Source organism: Globicephala melas, chromosome 15 (assembly GCF_963455315.2).
Source record: "Globicephala melas chromosome 15, mGloMel1.2, whole genome shotgun sequence".
In the NCBI taxonomy this organism is placed as follows: Eukaryota; Metazoa; Chordata; class Mammalia; order Artiodactyla; family Delphinidae; genus Globicephala; species Globicephala melas.
In genome coordinates, this window is record NC_083328.1 from 64,239,294 (window position 1) to 64,254,082 (window position 14,789).

The window sequence follows — 14,789 nt, forward strand, 5'->3', positions numbered from 1 at the left end:
AACGCAGCCAAAATAAATAAATAAAAATAAGATTTAAATAAATAAATAAAGTGTTCCAGGGAATTCCATGGCAGTCCAGTGGTTAGGACTCAGTGCTTCCACTGCCATGGACCCCGGTTCGACTCCGGGTGGGGGAACTAAGCTCCTGGAGGCCTTTCGGTGCAGCCAAAACAAAATAAAATGTTCCAGGAAAGAATGCTTTCTTCAGGAAACCTACAGGAATGTAAGATGATTAATCTCTGCACAATGAGGACAGAAGGGGGCGGGGGTGAGATGTGGGGCTACTGGAACACTCGCAGTGACTCCAGATGCCTGGGTCTGATGGAACTGGTCTGGAAAAGTAGATGGTGAGGTCTCCCGACCCATGGGGCTGGAGGTGAAAGCGACCAAACACGAAGCCCCTCTGCAGAAACACAGCAAGCAGCAATGGGTGGGCGAGCCTCAGCAACAGCTCCCAGCTGGCCCACAGGGGACAGGAGGCTCCTGAAGGCGTGAGGAGGCAGCCTCTTACCAGCCACCAAGGAAGAGACTGTTCCAGCGCAGAGGTCCCCTGGCCAACTCCCTCCCAAGAGAATCAGCCCCCACAGGGCTAGGGTGGACCCTGGGAGGGGCCTGTTCACCCAGCGTCCCCAGGGAGCTCTGATCTGGGCCCTGCACACCACATTCTAGAAACCCTGGGATACTAAGGCTAGGTCAGGAGCAGGGAGCCGGGGTCTCAGCCCACCCAGCTCCAACGGGGACTCTGCACTGCCTGGGCCTCCTTCCATTCTGCATCTGTCTCCCACCTCCTCACTGCTCCACCTCAAATGCCACCTCCACCAAGAAGCCTCCCTGGCTACCTCGGAGCACAGCCGTTTTGTATGAACAATTAGTGAGTATCTCTGGTGGGCCCGATTCATCACCAAATCACTGGATTTAGTCCCCATGATGGTCAGTCTGCTCCCCACTAATCTGTTCTTCACTTAGTACATGGAGTGATTTTTTGTAAACTGTTACTCTCCTGTTTAAAACCCTCCAACAATCGCCAAAATCCGGAAACAACCTAAATGTTCCTCAACTGGTGAATGGCTAAATGGTGGTACATCCATATAATGGAATACAACTCGGCAAGAAAAAGGAAGGAAACGCCAATACCCACAACCACGTGATCGGAGCCCAAATGCATTATACTAAGTGAAGGAAGTCAGACTCCGTTGGCTACGTACTGTATTAAGCCATTTCCATGACACTCTGGAACAGGCAAGACTACAGGGACAGAAAACAGATCAGTGGTTGCCAGGGGCTGGGGGAGGAGGGAGGAACTGACTACAAAGGGGCACGGGGGAATTTTGGAGGTCGATGGTTCTCTGTCTTGATTGTGGTGGTGGTTAACAGAGCTGTGTGCATTTGTCAAAACTCATTTCACGGTATGTAAATCACCGGACTTGAAAGCAAAACAGAAGGCTGATCCTGCCTACCTGTCCATCTTCATCTCCCCCCATTCCTCCTCTTGTTGGCCACACTCTAGCCACTCGGGTCTTCTCCCCGCAGCCAGAAGACACCTTGCCTGTCCTACCTCTAAGCCTCTGCCTGGATTCCCCTCCCCTGCATCTCCCACTACCGGCTCCCCGTCCTGCTTGAAGCCTCCACTTAAATGCCACCTCCTCAGAGAAGCCTTCCAGACCCTTCTAAGCCCACTGTGTTCATCTCAACCCCGTGTTTCTTTCAAGGAGCGTATCACAGGTCCCAGCCCAACTGCGTCCCTGCCCAATTTCAAACCTTACCCAAATTTATCACCTCCTGCCCAGGTTCTAGGGACCCAACCCATCAATGGGCAACAGACCCAGGAAGAATGACAGCTGAGCTAAGGGACCCAGAACCTTCACTCTGCGGGAGCCTCTGCCTGGCCTGCCTTCTCCCACACCACCCTGCCCCCCACGGTCCCTCCCTCAGGCCAAAGTCCAGGCTGCCTGCCCATCTGCCACCCTGGCTCTGGCCCGGGCCACTCACCCTAGCCCGGAAGGGCTGACCTGCAGTTTGGGCCAGCAGTGGCCACAAGGGCGGCATGCCAGACCCCCGAGAGGCCAGGGCAGCCATCTGCTGTCCCTTCTGCCTGTCCTCCAGCGTGTGTCAAGGCTCCAGATGAGATCTTCACACTTGGACCCCAAGGAGGGCAGAAGGCTCTGCAGAGCTCCACTTTCCTCCCCGCTCAAAAGCCAAGACTGTGGGAGTAGCAGCAGGCAGAGGGGAACCCAGAGACACCATCCCTTCACAAGCAGGGACACTGAGGCCTAGAGAGGGACTGGGGACAACCCCATAGTTCCCCAGACTGAACAGAGTCAAGCAGGGAGGGACTCGGGGTTCCTGCCTCCCAGCTTAGCCTCATTGCCTGGAGGCTGGGCTCTAGTTTTAGGGGAGTCAGGGTCAAGGGTCCTGGAAGAGGAGGGCCAGGACCCCAGCCAGGCACGGCCATGCTACACAATGCCCCCTCCCACTGGCATGGAGGCTGCCTGGTCCCAGTGACACACAGGGTCATGAGGGAAGATAGGGTCCTGAACTTACCTCTCCAACAGCAATAAACAGTAACAGGCACGGAGCTCACTGAGCACTCCCCCTGTGCCACGCACGTGCCAGGTAGCACACACTACCTCACTGCATCCCCAGCCACCCCACTGACTGGTGAGGAACTGAGGTCAGAAAGGTCTACTCGAGGTCACAGTTCAACGGCACAGCCAGGATTTGAGTCCAATTTGAGCTCCAGTAAACGAGACTAGACAGTCTCTATAATGGGACAACAGTGAGAATCGTAATAGCTAACGTTTACAAGGGTTTACCATGTGCCAGACACCTGGCTGAGATCTGAGTGAATGTCCGTTATCTCAATGACAGTCCCTTTGAGGAAAGTGCTATTACTTTATGCCCATTTTACAGATAAGTAAACAGAGGCTCAGGAAGATGAAGGCTCCAAAGGCAATCAGGAGTGAGCCTCCCAGATGTGGCACAGCTCTGTGCGTGAGACCACAGACACTCTCTCTGGTGGGGAGCTGTGTGTGTGTGTGCGTGTGTGGAAGGGGTGGGCAGGGAGGAGATGCCCGGAGAACACTGCCCACCAAGGCCAGGCCTGGCTTGTCACTGCCCCATTCCAGGCCTCACCCGCCAGAGCAGGGAGACCTCTGCAGTCCCTGATGCCTCTGGGGAAGGCACTCACAGCGGGGACACCCGACAGCATCCCTCCTGTCCTTTCTCTGTTGACAGGAAGGAAGGCAGCTTTTGGATCTGGATGTGTTTAAAACATCCCCCAAAGGGCCTCTGGGCCACAGCCAAATCTCTGAGCAAAGAGCATCACGAGATCCCAGTCCTTCTGCCTCTTGCCACTTGCAGGCTGTGTGACCTCTGGCAAGCCCTTTAACCTCTCTGAGCCTCAGTTTACTTACACTTGTGTGAAAGGAAGGGGTTAAGTCCCACCCTGGTAAGATCCCTGCCCTCATGCAGAGCACATAGGGGGAGGGGCTGGAGTGAAACCTGTAATTATCCAATTAATAATCTAATTACTGTAGAGGTAAATGCCCCAAAGGAGCCTATAGGAAGCCCCTTCGTGTCTAACACAGGAGCCTGGCCTGGAGCTGAACACATGAAGGTGGAGGAGGAAACCAAGGGAGGCGGGAGGGAACTACAGTGAAAAGGCCCCCGCAGTGGGAAGAATGCAGGGATAGAGGCTTGGGGTGCATGGAGCGCTCAGAACTGGGGTGGAGCAGGGGTGAGGTGAGGCTGAGAAAGGCAGGACCACACAGGCCACCCAGGCAACTGGGCAGGGCCCAGGAGGGGTGTGGAGGGGAGAGGCTGATGCAACTGACCCAGAAGATCCCATGTGGATCTGGGGCAAAGCCACGGGAAAGATGTTTAAGTGGCCCAGCCTAGCCACAGGACCCAGAGCAGTTTTTCTGTTGGAGCCCGAGCTTCTCTTTGCGGTGCAGGCCACGGGAGATTATTCACCCCAGTCTTAGAATGTGGGACCCCAAAGGCAGCCCTCCATCAGCAAAGGAGTAGCAGCATCCCCATTTTACGGAGGAGGAGACTGAAGCTTATAAAGGCAAAGCTCATAGAGGAAAAGGCGGAACCAGGATTCAAGCCCAGGTGGGCTCGGCTCTAGACCACAGTGCTCTTCACCACCTTGGACCCCAGAGAAGGGAAAGGCTGGCCTGCTGCTCTCACCTTCTCTGACTCCCTGCCATTCCTCAGGGAGGCCAGTGCCATCCGCTGACCTGTGGGCCTCCAGTGAATGCCAGGGCCAGCCTGGCCCAGAACACCCCAGCGTCTCTAGCTCTTTCCCCACCCCAGCTCCAAGTTCCTTCTGGCACCAGAAGGAAGAGAATGTGACTGCAGATGAGGTCACGCCTATGGGGCATCCGGGGCAATGACCTTAGTAATAACCTTGGCTGCTGGTCAGGCCTCTGCTTAGAACTTAGCCGAGCCCCTCCCCTGGGGAACTCTCTCTGCCCCAGAGGCTACACAGGACATGGGGATCCCTCCCTTCTGCTGTGCCCAGGACAGTGCTGGATGTGCCATATACCTGAATACTAATCCTCCCAAGTGCTCTGCAAGAAAGGGATTAAGTTCCCATTTTACAGATAGGAAGACTGAGGCTTGATGGGGGGGGCCTTGCACATGGGGTTCATGTACAGGGAGGAGGTGACAAAGCAAGGTTTGGCCCCAGACCTGAACCCAAAGGTGGAATTTGTCCACCTTCCTCCCGAGAGGCCCTGGGGCCTTGTGTCCGGTGCTACAGACACATGGAAAGGAGGCAGCTCCTAGCTCTGCTATAGGTCAACACGGCCCCCTCCCAGCAAGGTGTTCACAATGCCTCGGCTCAGTTCGGCATCCAGTGCCCTTCCCCAGCAGGCCCAACTCCACTTCCCAGCCTCTCCCTCACCACTGCCACCCCCAACTCCCTCCAGCTCTTCTGTTTTAAGCCTGCAGCCGGCCTGCAGCCCACCTGCAGACCCTGATCACTGCCTTTCCTTCAACCATGCAACAAATATTTATTGAGTCCCTATGATGTGCCAGGCACGGTCCCAGCAGCTGGACACAGAGGCAGTCATTCAAGGCTAACGCCTCAACTCTAATGCCTCCTCCTCCAGGAAGTCTTCCAGGTCCCTCCTCTGAGTGCCCACATGTCCTCCAACCTTCTCTATCCTGGCCTCCTTTTCCCAGGCAGAATCAGGCACCCTTTAGGGATGGCAGTGGCATGGCCCTCCACAGTCCCCAGCAAAGGGGGAGGGGGAGGAGGCGGGAGATGAGGGCAAGCAGGAAATTCCGAGGAAATTAGAAGGGAGTTGCCCCTGGGCGCTGGCAGGCCTGACAATTGCTCCATTTCACTCAGCTCATTGGGCCCAGGCCCAAGTGCTGCGTGTCCGGGGCCTGAGGGCCTTTGGTGCCTCTTCTCCACCTTGGTGACCTGCCAGCCCCTTATCTGCCTACATACCACTCAGCCCCAGCCAGGCTCCTAGGACCCCCAGATCCAGAAGACTGCAAAGTCAAGCCCCGGCCACACTCCTCACTGTTCCCAGCAGCCTAGTGGAAGGAAGCCTCGTGGAGGAGCTAAAAACAGTAGTTTGTACACATGAGCTCCAGGGAGACACGGGCCAGGATTTCCTGTGTTTCTGTGTAGCTGAAGTGTCACAGCCAGTTTGCGTGTGTGTGTGCGTCTGGGGAACCTGGTCTGTGGGTCTTTGGCTCCCGTTAGCAAATGCTACAGGCCTGACATCTGAGTGCCCTGTGCTCGTGTCCTGCTTCTATGTACGTGGCTACATGTCTTGCTCATGCGTGTCTCTTGGGTGTGTGTCTGTGAGCCCCAGGTGTGCAAGGACCTCTGCTGCTTGCTCTCTGTGGAAGAGGCAGCGGGGGTGGCTGGGTGATGAGCTGTGTCTGTGCCCGCTGGGCAGGGGCGTATCCGTGGATTTCCGCGGATGCGAGCACCTGTGTGTAATGACTCTGTGTGGGTTTGTGTGTGCGCCCGCATATGCGTGTGTGCTTCCGATATGTCTGAGGGTGTCTCCAGGGTATGTCCATCTCTGGGACATGGCCAAGTGTGTCTGGGGGTGTGTAAGGGTGTGTTTCTGAGCCAGCAGTCTCCTAGGTGGTGTGAGTCTCTGTTGTGTCTGTTTGATAACTGCGGGTGTGATGAGACAGGAGGTGGTGTATCTTGCATGGGTTTGTGTACTTCTCTGAGCAGGTATCCTCCCTGATAAGTCTGGAGGTGTGCTTCTGCAAACAGGCAGCACAAGCATGTCCCTGGATGTGTACGTGAGACGTGTGAGTAGTCGTGGATCTCTGAGCACACGCTGTGACTATGTGTACCTGTGTTTCTGTGTGCAAGAAAGAGTGTGCCCAGGGACACAGGCCAAACCCCTCGGTAAGGAATGCTGGGAGCCCTGGTAGCTTCGTGGTCCCCCTAAGGCCTCAGCAGCAGCCACCTCACCTTCTGCATCTCATTCTCCATCTCGCTGGAGCTGCCCCCCACCCCCCATGACAGGCGACCAGCTAAGGATCCTTAAAGACCCAGTTCTCAGAGCAGCTTCTTTCAGGCCACCTCTCAGCTGCCACAGGGAGGGCTGGGACTAGCCAGGAGCGTTGCTGACCATGGTGACCACTCCTCTCCCCCCCACAGTGACAGATATACTGGAGTCCTCCCCCTATAGCTCCCAGGAACTGAGAGCTTCACAACTTGTGGGTTACTGCCCCAGACACCTGGCACAGGGCCTAGAAGCAGGTATGGGAATGGTGACAACCAAGACAGGCACTAACATTTACTGTGCACTCGATCTATATCATCACTCGGAAAAGGGCCCCCATGACCCTGGGGCAGACATGCTTACCTCCCATTTTTCAGAAGGAAAACCAGACTCTGAAAGACTGAGAATCTCACCCAGAGTCACAAAGCTTATAACTGGCAACACCAGGTGAGAACCCTGCTCTGTGAAACTTGGAGGCACAAGCCGCCTCTGGGAGAGGGTGGAAGAGAGCCTGGGGAAGGGAGCTCCTTGGGGTTGTCTAGTGAGGTTCCCAAGTATACCAGCTGTGTAATCTCGGGCACATTACATAACCTCTCGGTTTCCTCATCTGTCAAATGGGTCTGATATCAGAACCCTCCACACAGGATTGCTGTGAGGACTAAAGGACTTACTTAACCCAGAGCCTGGCACACTGGAAATGATCTAATTGTTGATAGCATTTGTGAGCAAGTACCACAGAAGGCGGGGGATCAGTGGTCTGGGGGTGTCCAGGCCAGCTCTAACATTCCAGCACTCTGGATTCCAACCTAACCATTATCTAACCCTTAAGTCTCGATCCAAACCCCCATCACTTCCTCCAAGACCTCAGATCCCTGGTCCCAATCACACTTTCTACTGGTGCAGGGTCATGTACACACACGCAGGCACATGTCCCCCGCTCACCGCCTGCAGGCTCCAGGTCCTCGGCCCCAGCAGATGTCATTCTCTACTTGCTCCCAACAAGTCTTAGCCTGGAGCCCTGCACACAACAGAATTCCTCTCAACAATTTATGTCCCAGACTAGACACGCTGTTAGCAACCACAAGCTCATGCTCCAGTCGGACTGTAGAAAGAACAGGACCCAGGGTTAGACCAACCAGGTTGGAATCCTGGCTGTGTGACCAGGAGCCTCCATTTGCCCAAGTGTACAATGGGAACTGGAGGGGAATTAGATGCTTCCTCTGGGCCCTTCTGGCTGACATCTAGATTGGCTACACTTCAAACACTCACACGTAGACCCTCCAAGGAGGTGGGGAGGCCTCGCTTCATGAAGCCCACTCAGCATGGAATGTGATCACTCCTTCCTGCCCTCCTCGGAGCAGCTCCTGATTTATCAACATCCTAAAGCTAGGAGAATCCACCCTCCTGGCTTCTCCCAGCTCCCTCAAGAATGAAGGCTTTGACATCCTAACTGCTCATTGGCTAACAATAATAACAATTCCCTAAACGATGCGGGGTTTCGGGCTTCCCTGGTGGCACGGTGGTTGAGAGTCCGCCTGCCGATGCAGGGGACACGGGTTCGTGCCCCGGTCTGGGAAGATCCCACATGCCGCGGAGCGGCTGGGCCCGTGAGCCATGGCCGCTGAGCCTGCGCGTCCGGAGCCTGTGCTCCGCAACGGGAGAGGCCACAACAGTGAGAGGCCTCCGTACCGCAAAAAAAAAAAAAAAAAAAAAGATGCGGGATTTCACTGCTTGCAAAATGTCTTATCTATTCACACCTCCCTGATTCCTGAAAACAATCCTATGAAGTTGCCCAGGCAGGTTCCATCATCTTCATTTTATAGATAAAAAAAAAAAAAAAGAAAAGAGCTCAGAGAGGGCAAGTGACTTGCTCATGGCCACACAGTAAACAGCAGAGTCAGGTCTCTAGACCAGGTCTTTGGGCTCCAACGCTCAGATTCTTCCATCCACACCAGGTGGGTTCCCAGCATGTCCTCAAAAGGTGCATGGGCAACAGTTAGTGGTGATGGGGAGATGGAAGACTTCAGACCACCAGGGTTTTGAAGGTCAAACAGTCCATGCGTCTGCCCTGCAGCCAAAGCTGTCTCTTAGAATCCTGGAACCTTAAAAGTTAATAACCTTCAGACTTCCTTGGCTGAGGTCAGGCAACTCAACTACAGCCTCCACATAAATATCCTCCTCAAGTAATCACAACCACCACATTTCGTGCCGTTTACCAGCTGCTTTCCACAAACCCCATGTCTTTATCCAACATGCAAGGTTGAATAACTCTGAATAACTCAACGGACAGCAAGCTCACTCCCTTCTCTGTAGCAGCTCCTTCTGTCGTCTCACTGAGAGAGAGCTGCCCCATTTCCACTTTTTCCACTCGGGCCCCAGAGTAAGCCTCATGCCACAGGAGATCTGCCGTCACCCGCAAGGTCTTCCCCAGTTGATGGTTCCCAGGGCCGCCCGCCAGCTGGGCGGTGAGCTCGAGCAGGGCCCCACTGGACTCAGTGGGACTCAGCCCAAGGCAGCACGAGGCCTGCTGGGAACACACTGGGGATCTGAAGTCCTTCTCCTGGTAACTCAGATCCTGCATCTTAGAAGCAAAGTGGCCCAGAGGGGCAGGAAACACATCAAGAGTACAAGGTACTCTTACTCCAAGCCTGGCTGCCTGGAGAACTGGCTCTGGGACCTGGAACAAGTCCCCTCCCCGCTGTGGCCACAGTTTACCCATCTGTAGAATGAACAAAACAACACCTCCCGTAACAGCCTCTACATCTATGGCCCACATTCAGGGCTCTAGATTTTCATCTTGCCTCTGTGAGGCTGGCAGCTGGAGAGAAGTTCAGGGACTGACCCATGTATACACAGTGTAACTGCACAATCTGGTCCTGCTCTCCTCTCCATCCAATCTCCTTCCTCTCTCCAGCCTTGGCACTGATCCTCGAAATCCACGAGCTTTTTCCTACTTCCCTGGGCCTGGAATGGTCTTACTCCAGCTCCTTATTCAGCTGGCGCCATCTCATCCTTCAGCCCCTGGCTTCCCTTAGCACCCCCAGCCCCAGCTTCATGTGCTCTCGGCACACTGTGTCCTTCCCCACCCTTATCACGATCCGTACTGTGACGTAGTGTATGACTTGTTTAATCCCAGTCTCCCCCACTAGATGAACAGCTCCATGAAAACAGACACTTCGTCCTCGCCCATGGCCGTCTCCTCAGATCTGCTCTAGTGTCTGGTACACAGTAGGCCTTAAATAAGTAGTTGGTGAATGAATGAACGAGGGGCCGGGACTGCGTCAGGTGGGGAGGAGGATCTATTCTGCCCCCATGGAGTCCACAGGAGAACATGATAAGCGCCCACAGAAATGTGTCTCATACCACCTGAGAACAGCAGTGATCGAAATTACCCTCATCTGAGGCTCGCTACATGCCAGGCGCTCTAGTGGTGTTTGCACACATAACTCATTTAACCCTTAAGGCTGGAAGACGTGTGATGTCCCTTTATACAACGAGGAAACTGAGGTCCAGAGACATTAAGTAACTGGCCCAAGATCACACAGCCAAGAAGGCACAGACCCCAGATCTAACAGTGGCCTAAGACCTGCACGTGAAGCCAGAAACACTGCGTGAATGGGGGAAATTGAGGCTGCACCCTGACCCAGGCAGTGGGAGGTCCCCAGCCTGGCCCTGGCCCCTGTGAGACCTTAGGCTCAATCCCCAGGCTTCTGGAACTATTTTCCATCTTAACAGTCATGGGTGGCTCATAGGGACTCCAGAGCTCCGCCTGCTGACTTCCTGGAATGAACAGGAGCCCACAGGGGTGGGTGCGTGAGACCCTAAAGCAGAGCTCTATGGCCCATCTTCCCTTGCCAAGGGGAGCAGTTGGGGCCAGGAGGCAGGAGTGAGGAGCTCGGGGTCCAAGTTTAGAGCAGCTCAGGCAAGGAGTACTGGAAGCAGCTCAGAGCACCAACTGGGCAGGGCCAGGCCTCCTTCTGGCTTGTCTCCCTCCTCTTACCCCCCCTCCACTTGTCTTCTCCTCACCACTGGCTTTTGAATACTATAGGAGCTGACTGAACCTCTGATTGTCAACAGCAAATGGGGTCTTTAGGAAGGCTTACCCTCTCAATTAACAGATGAGAAAACTAAGCCCTGGCCTGAGGAAAGGTTAGAGGCTAAAGGGGGAGATTATTCTGATTCAGACAGACCCTGTCCTTCTATTCTATTTAGTGACAACAGTCACTAAACGTACGCTGGATAGCAGATGCTGGGGAAAATAGGGAAGGGGAAACACAGTTAAGTAAGATCTTACAGACTCTAATGAGAGAGAAACCCTTTTGGCCAGAAGAGCTACAATGCGAAGCTAAGTGCTGCTGGGCAGACGTAAATTAGCAGAGTGCCGTGAACTCGGCGGCTCCTGGCCAGGGGTGCTCTGGGTACTGTGCCAGGACATCAACTAATAAGAGTAGGTACATTTCAGCCTCTTCCAAACCACGCCCAGCCAGTGGTGGCAGAACCCATGAAGCTTCCCAGGCCAATATCGACACACAGGGCTGGGCTGTCCCTAAAGCTGCCTTGGTGCCAGGCAGTGGGCAGACAGAGCCTGGCCTGCACCCAGCAGGTGCTAATGTCCACTGAAAGCGTGAAGGCCAAGCCTGCTCTCCCGGGGAAACTCTCAGGTCCCCACTGCGCCCCCCCAGAGGAAAGGCCCCTTTCAGATGTCAGTTTCCCTCCTCTCACTGGCAACATGGGAAGGAGATGGGCACTGCCGTGGGGCACCAGTGCAGCTGCTGCGTGCACAGGGCCTGTCCCAAACTGGGCAGAAGACAATACCCTGGGATTTAGGAAGCTGCCTCTGAACCGGTTCTCCCACGACATCATCCTCCCAGGCTGTGGGACCGTTAGGGCGGAAGTCGGACTCTAGCCAAGGGGATGTTCCCAGATGTCAATGCTTTCAAACCGGACCCGCCCTGAAAGGCAGGCAGGGACAGGCCTGAGCCAGGAAAGCCCTGGGTAGAGACTCAGGATGGTGTTCTGGCCTCTCCTTGGCAGGGGATGGCCACAGGTCTCCCTGGCAGCACCGCACAGCAGTGCCTGTCCCAGAAAGGAGAGCCGCCAGAGGCCTAGCCTCTGGCTTGGGGGTGGAGGCTCCGAGCAGCTGCATCAGAGGTCCAGCCCCTCGCTGAGTACCCACCCCCATCCCAAGTACCGCATCTAGGCATCCTCCAAAGTACTTTTCTCAAGCTCCCCTTCCCAAATCAGGGTCCTTTGGGCAGTCTCCTCTTCCAGGTTCCTTCCTCAGGAGACGGTGTCCCAGATACAACAGGAAGCGGGATGTGAGGGAGCCCCTGAGGGTTTAGGCCCCTTTCCCAGTTCGTGCGGTGGGACAGCGGGCCGGCTGGTGCCTCAGGCCGGTGGGGCTGACACCCGCGCCTCCCCGCGGCCTCCCTTTCCCGCACCAGCGCCCTCACCTTGAGATAGTCGTTTTCTGAGCGCAGCTCCTCCAGCTCTCGCACGAAGCCGCCGGGCCCGCAGTCCAGCATCTCCTCGGTGAGGTCGGAGAAGGCGAGCGAGGCACTGAGTGGCAGGCGGCTGCTCCCCACCGACGACGCGGCCACCGACGGCTCCTCGGGGGAGGCGGGGGGCCGCGGAGGCTGTTGTGCGGACGGCGCAGGCTGGGACGGCTGCCCGGTGCGGGCCCCCGCCGGGCCCCCGGCCGCCGACTCAGCGTCGCTGCTCAGCGCCAGCTCCAGGCCCAGCAGGCGCGCCTCCTCCGACGCGCAGTCCGACACCTCCGAGCTGCTGTCGGTGAGGCTGGGCGGCGGTGGCGGCGGTCGCGGCCCGGTACCCGGGCGCGGACGGCCCTTGGCGCGGACCCCAGTGCGGACACCGGCCACCCGGGTCCCTGAGCCCCGCGCCCCGGACGCCACCGCACGCCCCTTCTTGTCGGGCCGCGCCGAGGACGCGGCGCTGCAGGCGGCCGCTGAGCCCGGGCCTGGGCCGCGGCGGCCCTTGGCCAACGACCAGCCGGCCACGTCCTTGGGCCGGGCCGGCGACGGCGCGCGGTGGCTCTTCTTCCTCTCCGGAGCGGGAGCAGGCGGGGGGCCGCAGCCCCGAGCCGGGGACTCCCCCGCCGGCACCTCCATCGCGGCCTCCCTCGGCCTTAGCGAGCGGCGCGCATGGCCCGGGCCCGCCCGGCCTCCGCGCCCCGTGGGAGGCTCCTGGCGCCCCTCCGGCCGCTGGGGCCGCGGCTCCTCTCGGCCCACCTCAGCCCCCCGGCTGCGCTCCGGCCCCGACCCCCGCCGTACTGTCTCTCCGCTGCCCTGGGCTCGGAGAGACCGGCCCGATCGCCTCCAGGCGCCCCGGCTCCGGCTCCGGCTCCGCCCGGCGCCCGCCCCTTCGGCCTCGCCGCGCCCCCGGAGCGCGCCCGGGCCCCGGCTGCCTGCACGCCGATCGCTCTCTCGGGCTCCGAGTCCGGCTGCGGCCCGGGCCCCGGCTCCGCCCGGCGCGGCCCGCCCCCCGCGCAGCCCCGCCAGCTCCCCGCCCAGCCGCCTCGGCTCGGGGGCGCGCGGCTCCGCGAACAAAAGGCGGACGCGGCGGGAGCGGCAGGGAGGGACACAGGCAGCGAGCGAGGGAGGGATCTGCGAAGCAACAGCGACCCCCTCGAGGGTCAGGCGGGCCGGGGCCGCTGTGGCCCGGACTCCCTTCCCCTCCGCTCCGCCGCCGCCCCCTCCCCGGCTGGCCTGGGGAACGCACCCGGCGGAGGCGCCCCTGCTCCCCTCGTCCGCGCAGGGGTCGCGCGAGCGGCGAGAGGGGGGACTCCTAGGTAGAGGCCGGGTGGACCTCAGATCGCGGGAGCCAGCATCCATATACACGCCGAGCACCTCGCCCCTCGAGGCTGTGCAGAGCGTGCGCGAACTCCGCCCCCCTGAACCTCGCAGAGCAAGACCGATTATCCCAATGTACAGATGGGTAAACTGAAGCCAAGGGAAGACAGGCGATCAGCCCACGGTTAGCGGCAGAGCCGGGATGGAAGCCAGACCTCGCGCCTCCAGGGCGTGCTCCGCATCTTCTGGCTTGGCTTCCCTCTCACAGTCGTGGGGAGCGTCGGGCCCTGGGTGCATGCCCGGCTCTGCACGCCGTGAGCGGCTTGTGATCCCAGGCGTACTCCCTCCTCCCCTGACCCCGGTCTCAGGTTCTGCGGGGCTAAAATGGAGGCGACCCGTTCTCAGGAGTCAGACCAGCGAATGCTTTGGGAATAGGTTTTGGCTCCGGTGGGGGCTGGTCCGAGCTGGACACGGTTGCCCTGATCCCCACACGTCCCCCACAGGAACAACTCCGGATAACCCCGGAGCCCCGGCTCTTGTGGGTGTCGTTTCTTTCCTTCCAGAACTGTGCTCCTGTGTTGTTGATTTTCCCTTGTGTCTGTCACGCCTTCCCCGCCCCCGCTCCTCGCTGCTACTTCCCATCGCCACCGAGCCGCAGCTGGGCAGAGCCACTTGAAGTCCTTTGGCTGCCCGGCAGGCAGGCGCTCACTCTCCGGGTAGCACCCCCTGGCGGGCTTGGGGGGCAAGGCTGGTGTTTACCGGTCTGCAGCCTCTTCTTCCTCCCTCTATTCCCCTTCCTTTCCTTTTCCTCCTCCTTCTCCCCCTTTCCTCCTTCCGTTTCCATTTCTCTCTTTCCCTCCTCTTCCTTTTCCCCCAAACCTGTTGCTTCACCTCCTCCTGCCCTTGACACAGCTGGGCCCGCAGCTGGCTCAGGTCCACTCTGTTTCTGTGCCACCTGCGCCGCAGCGGTGAATACACTCCTGGGGTATGCCCTCTCCCAGTGGCACGGCTTCATCCCCATCTAGGTGTGTCTAGGTGTGTAAGTGCCCCCTCTATCCTCGGATCCTTCCTCTGGGTGCCCCCCACGGAGCCAGGTAAGGAACAGGGCCACTCAGCAGGTTCTCTGCAAACACTTCTTCAGGGGCATTTCCACCCCCATCCTGGCAAGGCACCTGCTCCCCTGCCCCCACTAACTGTCCACTCACCCAGACCAGGCACCAGGCGGGACCCTGAGGGACACAGTGGTGGACTTGTCAATGGTGAGTTCCCGACCTCATGGAGCACACAGTAAAGCGAGGAGATGAGCCACAATAGACTCACCACAAACAGTGTGGCATGGCATTTCACAGGGGCAAGGGCCAGGGTAAGCCCTCCTGCTTCCCGGACCTCAGAAGACACCACTTAGTTTAGTATGATGTAACAGATGACAGGGTCCTTCTAGCTCTGATGTCCCCGTTTCTTGTAGACTGGTTCTGGCCTGGCACAGAGA

The 14,789-nt window shown here is 58.0% G+C and overlaps 1 protein-coding gene across 2 annotated transcripts in view; it reads right to left on the reverse strand.

Moving 5' to 3' along the window:
* MTCL2 (microtubule crosslinking factor 2) overlaps positions 1 to 12,855 on the reverse strand; it is a 72,852-nt gene extending 59,997 nt beyond the window's left edge. For both annotated transcript variants that reach the window (XM_030830659.3, XM_030830658.3), the window contains exon 1: positions 11,945 to 12,855. In XM_030830659.3, the coding sequence (XP_030686519.1) occupies positions 11,945 to 12,619 (675 nt within the window). In that variant the 5' untranslated portion in view covers positions 12,620 to 12,855. The remainder of the gene's footprint in view (positions 1 to 11,944) is intronic.
* Positions 12,856 to 14,789: the final 1,934 nt, after the last annotated feature.